The sequence below is a fragment of the Nyctereutes procyonoides genome, unplaced genomic scaffold (assembly GCF_905146905.1).
Source record: "Nyctereutes procyonoides isolate TBG_1078 unplaced genomic scaffold, NYPRO_anot_genome, whole genome shotgun sequence".
NCBI lineage: Eukaryota > Metazoa > Chordata > Mammalia > Carnivora > Canidae > Nyctereutes > Nyctereutes procyonoides.
This window is the reverse complement of record NW_026575042.1, coordinates 29,824,331-29,836,350: the sequence shown is the minus strand read 5'-3', so window position 1 is coordinate 29,836,350 and position 12,020 is coordinate 29,824,331. Positions and strand designations below refer to the sequence as shown.

At 36.0% G+C, this 12,020-nt stretch overlaps 1 protein-coding gene across 4 annotated transcripts in view; it reads right to left on the bottom strand.

The window, feature by feature from the left end:
* Positions 1–12,020, bottom strand: part of DNAJC13 (DnaJ heat shock protein family (Hsp40) member C13) — a 118,685-nt gene that overhangs the window by 73,894 nt on the left and 32,771 nt on the right. For 3 of the 4 annotated variants that reach the window (XM_055321305.1, XM_055321306.1, XM_055321302.1), the window contains 6 exons: positions 11,480–11,629; positions 11,008–11,049; positions 8,182–8,382; positions 4,232–4,438; positions 4,045–4,140; positions 3,564–3,655 (listed from right to left, as the gene is read on the bottom strand). In XM_055321305.1, the coding sequence (XP_055177280.1) occupies positions 3,564–3,655; positions 4,045–4,140; positions 4,232–4,438; positions 8,182–8,382; positions 11,008–11,049; positions 11,480–11,629 (788 nt within the window). Of the gene's footprint in view, positions 1–3,563; positions 3,656–4,044; positions 4,141–4,231; positions 4,439–8,181; positions 8,383–9,216; positions 9,318–11,007; positions 11,050–11,479; positions 11,630–12,020 lie in introns of those variants that run through there. The other variant, XM_055321307.1, reaches the window with a different exon arrangement.

Below are 12,020 nucleotides of genomic sequence, written 5' to 3'. Positions count from 1 at the left end.
AATTCACCCAATTAAAATGTATAGTTTAAGAATTCTTAGTAAATTTATACAGTTGTACAATCATCAGTTTTGTTATACTTCCATCACCCTAAAAAATTCCCTTGTGTTCACCTACAAAAAACTCTCCAGTTCCAGGCAACCACATATTTTCTTTACATCTCTATAGTTTTCCTTTTTCAAACAACTCCAGCAAGACGATGAAAAGGCAAGCCACAGGCTATGAGAGAATATTTATAAAAGCCATATCTGATAATAGATTACTATCTAAAATATACAAATAACTCTTAAAAGTCAACAATAAGAAAAACAAGTCAATTAAAAAACAATCCAGAGGCACCTGTGTGGCTCAGTCAGTTAAGCGTCTGCCTTCAGCTCAGGTCATGATCTTAGGGTCCTGGGATCCAGCCCTGCATCGGGCTCCCTGCTCAGCAAGGAATCATCTTCTTTCTCTCCCTCTGCCCCCTCTGCTAGTGTTTTCTCTTTCTCTCTCTCAAATAAAATCTTTAAAATGATTCAAAGTCCTTAATAGGGTGCCTGAGTGGTTCAGTCAGTTAAGCATCTGCCTTCATTCAGCTCAGGTCATGATCCCAGGGTCATGGATTCAGCCCCACATCAGGCTTTCTGCTCCTCAGGGAGCTTCTCCCTCTCCCTCTACTTGTCACTCTGCCTACTTGTTCGTTCTCTGTCAAATTAATAAATAAAATCTTAAACAAAAAACAAAAACAAAAAAACCCAAAGTCCTTAACAGATAGATACCTCACCAAAGAAGATACACAGATAGCAAATAAACATATGAAAATAAACATAAGAAAAGATACTCAACACATACATCATCACAGAAATGCAAACTGAAACAGCAATGAGAAATCACCACATACCTACTAGAATGACCAAAACTGAACATTAATAATACCAAATGCTGGTGAGGATATGGAGCAACAGGAACTCTCATTCACTGCTGCTTGGAATACAAAATGGCACAGCCACTTTTGGAAAACGGTTTGGCAGTTTCTTAAAAAACTCAACATCCTCTTACCATATGTTCCAGATGCACACAGATGTTTAGAGCAGCTTTATCATAACTGCCCAAACTTGGAAGCAACTAAGAGACCAAATGAATAAACCATGGTATGTCTAGACAATGGATTACTAAGTTAAAAAGAAATGAGCTATCCAGACATGAAGACATAGGAGACAGGGAGGAAATGAAAGAAGCCAATCTGAAAAGGCTATATACTACATGATTCCAACTATGATATTGTGGAAGAAGCAAAACCTTGGAGACAGTAAAAAGATGAGTGACTATCAAGGTTTAGGGAGGAGGGCAAGATGAAATCAGTGGAGCAGTATTATTACTGCTGGAGAAGATCCCTGGGAATTTTTAGGGCAGTGAAAATAGTCTGTAAGATACTAAAATGGTGGATAAGTGTCATTATACATTGGTTCAAGCCTGCAGGTTCATCATTCATAACAAATGTATCACTCTGGTAGGGGATGTTGGTAATGGGAGAGGCTACTCCAGTTAGGAGGCAAAGCAGGAGGAGGTATATGAGAAACCTCTGTACCTTATGCTCAATACTGCTACGAACCTAAAATTGCTCCAAAAAAGTCTATTTAAAAATTCATATAAATGGAATCATATAATATATAGCCTTATGTGTCTTGCTTATTTTATATATCACATTTTTAAGGTTCAGTCCTTTTTATTGCTGAGTAGTATTTCACTGTATGTATAATCAATATTTTTGCCTATTCATTCACCAGGTGATACATCTATCAATTGTTTCTAGTTTCGATTATGAATTATTATTACAAACATTCACATACAAGTTTTTGTGGCCATATGTTTTTATTTGTCTTTGGGGTAGATATCTAGGAGAATTGACATAGGGTCATAAAATAACTATATGTTTAAGAAATTGCCAAACTATTTTTTAAAAGTTTATGATTTTACATCATCACCAGCAATGTATAAGAATCCACATGCTTGCCAACAATTGGCACTGCCAATTTGCTGTCCAACTGAAAGGACGTTATCCATTTCAGTGTACATGTAGCAGTTTTACTTTTCCCTAATGAGTCATGATCTTTTCATGTGTTTATTTACCTCAAATATCCTCTTTGGTGAGGTGTCTATTTGAATATTTTTGCCCATTTATTATTTGTTTTTTGGTATTGAGTTAAAAGAGTAATTTTTTTTTAAAGATTTTATTTATTTGACAAAGAGAATGAGAGAGAGCAAGCACACAAGCAGGAAGAGCAGCAGGCAGCGGGAGAGCAAGAAACAGGTTCCCTACTGAGCAAAGAAGCCTGATGCAGGGCTCAACCCCAGGACCATGGGATCATGACCTAAGTCAAAGGCAGACACTCATCCAACTGAGCCACTCAGGTACCCCAAAAGAGTTCTTAATATATTCTAGAAACAAGTCTTTTACTAGCTATATATTTTCCAAATATTTTCTTCCTGTCTGTGGCTTGTCATTTCCTTTTCTTAATGGGGGGTCAAAGTTTTAAATTTTTTCAATGTCTAATTAATCAGACTTTTATGAATTGTGTGTATCTAAGACATCTTTTCCTAATCCAAAGTCACAGAGAAATTGCTTTGCTTCCTACATATTGGCTTTATTGGGAATAATGGCATCTTTCTAGGGATCAAGATTAAACAATCTGATGTACATAAAGCACATGACCAACTGTAAATGTTGAGATCTCTTCTCTGATTAGAACATGTGCACTATTTTTTTTTTTTTTCAGAAGTTCTCTTCCTTGAATTCAGGACAGGAAAAAATACAACCTTTTGCTTAAAATGCCATTTTTGTTGAACTTAGATCAAAAGCTTTCCAAGGTAAGTAATAGTTACTGGTCATACTCCAGGAAGTGACAACACTTCAATAAGGCTGTATGGTAGACAGTGGCAAAATGTACCAGAACTGTTTCAACTATCTTTTAAACACAGATTCAGTCATAATCTATTTACAACACCATTAAAAAAACTGTCCAGAATATAAAAACTGCCAATCCCATTACAATGGCTTAGTACATGAATGGAGATCTAGTCATTCACAGTAGAACATCACTATAAGTGGTTTACCTTACAGGAGTAGTTTATGAGCTACAGCATCTCACTCGTTTTCACCTCAACAGCCAAGTCATAGTAATATAAAAAAAAAAAATCAGGCACATTCCACTGGAAAATTAGTAACTAGTCTACTGATGCTAACTTATAAAACTCTAACTTCAAGTATATTTAAAGTAACTTGTTGGTATACAAACAATTTAACAATGAAAGTGAAAGATGCTATTTAAAAATACATTAAAAGCTTAAGTTACAGAACTACATTTTCAACATTATATTTAAAATCAAATCACCATTTTTATTCTCTTTAGAAACTGGAAAACTGAATGAAGTTCATTTTCAATATACAACAAAATAATGCTGTCTTTTCTAAGTTAAATGATTTCAAAGTTCTAGATTATAAATTTTGTCTTTCCTCTTTGATGGAGGACTTTGCCTTGAATATACTGGGATCTCAAAAGCTTGATGAATTAAAAAAAAAAAATACCTTTCTGTTGAAGAATACTTCCGTATTTGCCCTTTTATAAATTCAATGGTAAACAGTTGTGGATTTTCTGAGTCACAAACCAATGCAAATACCTAATGAAAACAAAAACGAAGTTCAACAAAAGATGTTTAGTTTTATGGCATTTCCTTAGAAGAACTACACATCCTCATTTTAGCTTACAAAAATCAGTATTTAAAAACTGTTTACAGTATCAGAATTTAAGAGCCGCTTAGATTCTCATTCAAAGTTTCATACAATTGTTGAATAAAAAGTTCCTTTCACCTTATATACTTTGAAAATAAATTTGTTTTGAAAATAAAGTTTATAATATTCATTGTTCTAAGTATAATAAATATAATAATGTGAAGAATAGATTCTCCTTATTTCCCATTCTTTAAGCATGGGAAAATATTAAAATAGAAAATTATCCTAATTTAGCAACAGGAAGAAGTCTCATTTAAGCTAATAATGTCAAACTTACTTCTCCTAAAGGCTTCAAAGTTGCAATATTATAGGTTGCTGGATCACGTTCTACTAAACATGTTTCTGTAAGTGCTAGAACTCGCTTTACAGGTTCCTTCAAACAAAATTGAGACATATTAAAAAATTACTGAAGAAAAATATTAAAATCAGATGAACAAATTTTTATTTTTAACACAGAGTCTTACCGAATGTCTAGGTGATATTTTTTGGACTATAAACTCTGCTAAAGATGTGATGGATTCATCAGTGCTGTATTTCCCAAAGCGAAGGTTCAAATATTGCTCAAATTCTAAAGGTTCTTTTCTGATGCGCAGTGAAATACCTATGTAGTTGCCAGCATGATCTATTGCACTTTTGATAATTTCTTCTCTTTGCTCTGATGCAAATAAATGCTGCATAAATTTTGAAATTTAAAAAGTCAGGGTTGAAACAACTAAAATGTGACCATTCTGAATTGATTCACAGGAAAGATAGTGAAGTAGCAATTCTAAAGGAAAATAATGGTAGATCTTATCAAAGGTAAGTAAGCAGTGTGCTGTATTTGAATCGCTGTTACTAAGTTAAAAATCACAGACTCTAGGATATAGAGCCTTGCAAATAACTGAGTGGAAATTATCTCATAACTTCTCAAAGTCTAGTTCCTGTCACCATATAGAAAACAGCATGCTGGAGCTTCCAGAAAGGGTCCCAGGGACTCCAGCCAAGTCCAGTGGGGGTAGTGAGTATTTCCAGTTTCAACTAAAGTAGCTCTGATACAATGTTCTTATACAGTGGACTTTCTTATCAGATTACCTTGAAGAATGCTTAAATGTTTACAAGCCTTTGGCCAATGGATATTACAAATCAACTTCCAGGAGTGTATTTACGAAGGTAAAGATAAGATATTGCTACTTGCATTTGTTGCCAGGAGGCCAGAAATGCTAAATGTGCTGCAAAGGACAAGGCAGGAAAGTGTCACACAATAAAGAATTGTCCTGTCCAGACTCCAATAGCCCCCTGGCTGAGAAACATGGTTCAGATCATGTTAAAACCTGATTTTAGGGATGCCTGGGTAGCTCAATCCATTAAGCGGCTGGCTTTGGCTTGGGTCATGATCCTGGGGTCCTGGGAATGAGCCCTATGTTGGGCTCCCTGCTCAGCAGATAATCTGTTTCTCCCTCTCCGTCAGCCGCTGCCTCTGCTTGTGTGTGCTCCCTCTCAAATAAATCTTTTTAAAAAATAAAACCTCATTTTAGGGGTACCTGGCTGGCTCAGTCAATGGAGTGGGCAACCCTTGATCTCAGGTTTATAAGTTCAAGCCCCATGCTGGGTGTAGAAATTAGGTAAAATAAATAAAATCCTAAAACCTGATTTTATCCCCAGCTGCTTAGGATAGTCACTATGCATGCAAAAGGTACCACATAAAGGTTTGCTGAATGAATCTGTCACGGTATCACATGTGTAGTGAACTGACTCCACCTTTTAAAAGGCAGAGTATACTTAGAAAGTAGATGATTAAAAGTAAAACTGCTTGATGCCATTAAGCAATAAAAACTGTTGCCAATTGAGAAATATCACACAATTCTCATCCTTACTGTTTACCTTGTGCCCTGGAAAGCTTGGCTGAATTGCTGTGGTACAATTGTCCCATTAAAGTCTATTAAGGCTCTCTCCTGCAATTAGGTTCATTTTCCACCAAGGATTTTTTTTTTTTTTTTTTTGAGAGAGAGAGAGGGAGAGAGAGAAAGTGAGCGAGCAGGTAAATGGTAGGGGAGGGGTAAAGGGGGAGAGACAGAGAGAGAGAGAGAGAGAGAGAAAGAATCTTTAGTGGGCTCCATCCCGGTAGGGGAGGGGTAAAGGGGGAGAGACAGAGAGAGAGAGAGAGAAAGAATCTTTAGTGGGCTCCATCCCTAGTATAAAGCCTGACTCCAGGCTCAATCTCACAATCCTGAGATCATGACCTGAGTCAAAATCAAGACCTGAGGGGATCCCTGGGTGGCGCAGGGGTTTGGCGCCTGCCTTTGGCCCAGGGCGCGATCCTGGAGACCTGGGATCGAATCCCACGTCAGGCTCCCAGTGCATGGAGCCTGCTTCTCCCTCTGCCTCTCTCTCTCTCTCTCTCTCTCTCTCTCTCTCTCTCTATGACTATCATAAATAAATAATAAAAAAATTAAAAAAAAAAAATCAAGACCTGAGCTGAAATCAAGACATATAACCAACTGAGTCAACTAGGTGCCCCCACCAAGGAGTTAATCATTATAAATTTCAATGTCCATGGAAGAGATAAGCCTTTGGACAGCACTTCAACAACAGGATTTAAGCTGCTCTAGGGTGGGACAGGGAACGAATTTTCTCTTTGGGCCTTCATCCTTTGGGTCTAGACTCAGAGGTAACAAAATGTCTAGATATGTGTTCCTAGATGAGAGATACTTAGGTTAGTACCCATTACCCAAGCAAAGAGAGAAATCCAAGATGAAAAAAGGCCTGTAACTCTGAAGAGCTAACATATTTTGTAAATCAAATAGTTCAGCACTCCTACCCCATCATCATTCCTTTTATATTCCTTCTGGTACCCTCTAGCCCATATCCAGGCTTGTCTTGGCTCTGCTACCCAGAAAAGGATAATTTATCTATAGAACACTAAATCTTGGGAGTAGTTGTTCCCAGGCCACCAAGATAGCTACAGACACTAAAATTCTCAAGAGAAAGGAACCCTGAGAATATGTTCAAACAAGACTTTCCTTGTGTAAACTCTATTGCTCGTCTTTGAGATACGAGGTTTATTTTTTTTTTTAAAGATTTTATTTATTTATTCATGAGAGACACAGAGAGAGAGAGAGAGGCAGAGGGAGAAGCAGGCTCCAGGCAGGGAGCCTTATGCAGGACTCGATCCTGGGTCTCCAGGATCACGCTCTGAACTGAAGGCAGACGCTCAACTGCTGGGCCACCCAGGCATCCCTGAGATGTGAGGTTTAATTAAGGAAGGCAAAATGTTTCTTATAAAAAAAAAGATGGTCATCATCTCTAGCTCAGCTTTTTTTTTTATTTATGATTTTATTTGTTCATTCATGAGAGACACAGAGAGAGGCAGAAACACAGGCAGAGGGAGAAGTAGGCTCCCTGCAAGGAGCCTGATACAGAACTTGGTCCCAGACCCTGGGACCACTCCCTGAGCCGAAGGCAGATGCTCAACTGCTGAACCACCCATGTGTCCCTCTAGCTCAGCTTCTATTACCAATTAACAAACAGGGTCTGAGCATCCTAAGTGGCTTCTTCTGTACCACACAATTCACACATAATTCAGAATTTCATGACAAAAACAGGCAATGAACTCCAAATTTGAAGTTTCAATGAATACTTAGATTCCAAATTACAAACAGCTGGGGAAAGGAGGAAAAACTATAAAAAAGATCTTATTTTTCAAAGAAAGCTTAGACTCTTTCAGCTAAGACATTAATACTAATTAAAATAACTGTAACTACTGTTTATTGAATACTAACCCACATATTATGTTAAACATTTACATAAATTATCTCACTGGAGCCTCAAAAAAAAAAAATCTATGATATATGTATTACTCTCCTCACTTTAAAAAGCTCCAAGTTGGGATTCAAGCTCAAGCCTCTTTGATAACAAGCCTGCACTCTTAATACCATACTTCTTTCCGGAAGACTCACATGAAATCTGAAAATCAAGTGTAAAAACCCTGCTTTCTTTCAAATAGTCATGCCTTTTTATTTATTTTTTAAATATTTATTTGACAGAGAGAAAGCACAAGCAAGCAGAGCAGCAGAGAGAAAGGGAGAAGAAGGCTCGCCACCGAGCAGGGAGCCCAATGTGGAGCTCAATCCCAGGACGCTGGGATCATGACCTGAGCCGAAGGCAGAGGCTTAACCAATTGAGCCACCCGGATGCCCCATCATGTCTCTTTTTAAATGATTTTTTTTTTTTTAAGATTTTATCTATTTATTCATGACAGACACAAGAGAAAGACACAGAGACATAGGCAGGGGGAGAAGCAGGCTTCCTGTGGGGAGCCCAATGTAGGACTCAATACCAGGGCCCCGGGATCATGACCTGCGCCAAAGGCAGATGCTCAACTGCTGAGCCACCCAGGGACCCCTTAAAGGCACCACTTTTTAAAAATACTACTTACCAATCTACTAAATCCTCCATAAAGTATACAAAACCCTCCCTGATAATCAGAGAGATCTACAAAGCCTTCAATATTTCTATAGTCATAGGAACAGAGGACTTTGTTGGTTGCAGGATTAATCTGGTCAAAGCCTCCAGGAGTTACTTCTAAAATGACAGGTTTTCTTGTATCACTCCAGTGATGCTTATAGCAGTTATATCTCTAGAAAGAGAAGTAATATTACTTTTAGGTTCATATTTAAGCTTACCATAAAATAAAGTTACATTTACTGTATCAGTCACTGCTAAAACAACCAGAAATCTAAACAATATTATAAATATTTAGAGCTACTATTCAAATTGTTAAAAACATTAATTTTAGGTATTTAAAGCTTTGTATTTAAGTAAAAAGGTTTGCTCAAACTGAAGATATTATATCTTTTTTAAATTAACAAAGATTTGGGTTATAATATTTTGTGAAACAATTCTGAGTCAGTTTATGCAAATCTATAAAAAAAAAGAAAGTTCTAAAAGAAATAATACTCTGAAAGTTTTATTGGGAATAAAGTTTCAACTTTTTTGATGGATTCTTTTAATTCAACTTACTTCCATTGGAAAAGAGGTAAATCATATTTTGGGGAAGTTACAATATTCAGTTTAAATAATCTGAGCTGGTTCAGAATGCTAATATAGATTTTCTTTCTACATACATAAAAATGCTGAAGCCTCAGTTTGACCTGAGGCTTTTCTAATCACACCAATGCAAAGTTATATTTGATTGTATTAGCAAGTAAAATTCCACTTAGATAATAACATTCCTTTATAAATTAAAGTACTTAGTATCAGAAATGATTAGAATGGTCAACATTCATTTACTACCCAGTTTTATTCTTAAAAAGAAAAAAAATAGGTTTAGGTGAGGCTGCTAACCAAATGTTATGATACAAGAGAAAATAATTTAAAATAAAGACAAAATGAGGCAAGAGAAAAGTAACCAAGTATCAGATGTGAAATGAATATCCCCTCACCCACCCAAAAAGTCCACAAAGTTTCCTACCCAACAACATGAAGAGGAACACATGGTCAGTCACAGGACTCTTAAGTAAAAGTAAATCCGTTACTCAGAAGTACAACTATTTTTAATACTGAAATGAGAGAAATTCTCTTGTAGGTATTCAGAAAAGTGAGTAAGGCATTAAATAATAAACACCTCCACAACACCCCAGCACTAAATCAGCAATGAGCCTCAGTCTGGCTCAGAATCATATAACATCAAGTCCCTTTGGCATTACAGATCGACTGCATAATAATGCACATTATAGTTCCATAAAAGGAATTTGCAGAAAGACAAGGGCCTGCATTAACCTAAGAATATATTTAGCACCTTGATTCTGAACTAAAGGATGGAGCAGTGCCACTTCTCTCCAGAAGAAGGGAAACCACAAAAATGGTGGTGCTTTTCCAAACTACACTTGTTTTTGCATGCCCTAACCCACTCTGCAGGATCGTCTCTGTTCCTCACAGCTGATAATCAACTGTCATAATGAGATGTGCGGACAGAAACACATCATTAACCTCAGGATTGTAGTGGCTAAAAGAGACTTAGAGATCTGATATAGAGTCTATCTGGGGACAAGTGAAGAACTGAGGGTCAAATTCAATTTATACAAGAGTATTTTCCAGCAGAGCTTTTGGGAGAGGAAGCTTTCTGCCATTCATTCCTGATTAAAACTAAGCAGACTGACTTTCAGGCAATCTTCTAGAGACAGTTTCCATCTCAGTTTTGTAAAGTATTGAGAAGCTTATAAACAAAATCTAAAAGTATGTTTTTGGAAGCAGTTGTTTTCCAAATAAGGAATATGGAAAAGTCAACTGCTAACATAAAACAATTAAAATAAGCACACCAAATTATAATTTATAGAAATTTGACTGTGGCTCATGAGGAACAAGAAAAAAGGAGCTTGTCAACTGCCATTTATCTATTTTAAATGTCTCCTCAGCAACCAGTCAGTTGCTTGATGACATCAGTGAGGCTTCTGAGATGCTAAAACTCCTAAAAGAAACATCCATAGAAAGGATGAGGGCTTTTAAAAAGACAGGGAAAGGGTACCTGCCAGCTTCTTAGAATTTTTAGCTCCTGCTTTTGACCAGAAGTCAGAATTCTGAACAGTATTACCAGTTTAGGCATTATTCTGCCCCCATCCCTGTTATAAAAGCAATACATTCTCATGGAAAAAAATTCAGTATTTCAAGGAAGGGAAAAAGCATAAACTCCCATATCCCCTCCTCAGAAGTCTTTGATTTAGTTTAAATGCTGTTGTAACATTACTACAGAATGCCTGAGAAAGTTATGAAGATTCTAATAAGCAATGGTGACTTCTCCAAAGTTGTCAGTGCACCATGCAAAGCTTTATTAGCAGTGCAAGAACATATATGACAATTCTGATATACTCCAAACTTAAAACCTTAATTCTTCTGAAATAGGAAAATCCTATACCAAACAACTACTGTGTGTTCCAACAGGTATTATCCACAGTGTGATGCTTACTGTGGCTGTTTAGAGTATTGAATAAAGAGTACCCTGAGTGGTTATAGCACTGTTTTTAATGTTCCATAGTTCGGTCTCAAAACTTTTTCCCCAACCATTGGCATTAACAGTCATAAATCTAATTCCTCGTATTGGAATTTCCTGTTAAACTACATCTATCACACAGTGCCAGAAAACAAATGAGGATTCCTTTTTTCCCTTTAGCTTTGCCATAAAAGGAACACACAGAACACAGAATGATTTCTATAATAACAGGCAACATTAGAATAAAAATAGATATTCATAATGTTTAATACTTGCCCTTCCTGTGATTTTTCCCTCTGAAAAATCAGTTCTAAATCTCTGAAAGAGAAAAACATAATCACAGTTTATGACAACAAACTGGTAAGGACAACTCAATAGTTCAGTCCTTTTTATCCAAAACATGTAAAATCCCAACCTGATAACTTTGATATTAAAAAATATTATTGAATTATAGTTTAAGACTGTTCAATAAAAAAAGTGTGAAACTTCGCTGAAAATTAAGATAGATTAAACATACAACTGCTTTGCTCTGTATGTGTGCTTAAAAAGACTAAACACTATTAAACACAAGATTTTCCAGCCTTTCAGTTAGAGAAAGTGAAAGTTTCACAGAATCAAGTTAGTCAGTAAGAAAAAAATGAGCAGTGTGGGAACAAAGGCTCAGAATATTAATATCTGCACTTTGCAACTGTTTCATTTAAAAAAAAGGACAGAAAAATTTAGCTTATTAACATGAAACTGTTCTTACCAATGCTTCTGTAAGAAGTTCTGTCCTGTGCTCTGTAGAAAATTTTAAAGTTTCTGACTTTTTCCCAGTGCCTTTACGAAATGTGAGGTTGAATTCTGTTCCTTGTCCTTTTCCAACGGGACTGATGCTGCAAATGTCTCCATAAGGCCACTAACAAAAAGAAAAATTCTTCCAACTGATGTATATTAAATATTACACTATTTTTACTACTTTAATTTCACAATTAAATGAGAAAAATCTTACAAAATAAGAGAGGCCTAGAAGATGTTATATATTACAGTAATTCTGTAACAAATTCTTTTAAAGATTTTCAGTTATCAGATCAGAGACAACAATAAAAATCTCATCTGTATTTCAATTTTAATCATTAATAACATTAATCCAAAGCAATTAAAATACAGAAAAGTGAAAAGTGAGGAATAAAATTTTATGATCTGTTAAAACAAAATCTGTAAAACATGCCTAATTTAGAATTAAAAATAAGCTAAATATATTTAAATATGTTTACTTATCCATATTCAAGTTGGTCTTGCTTTATAAA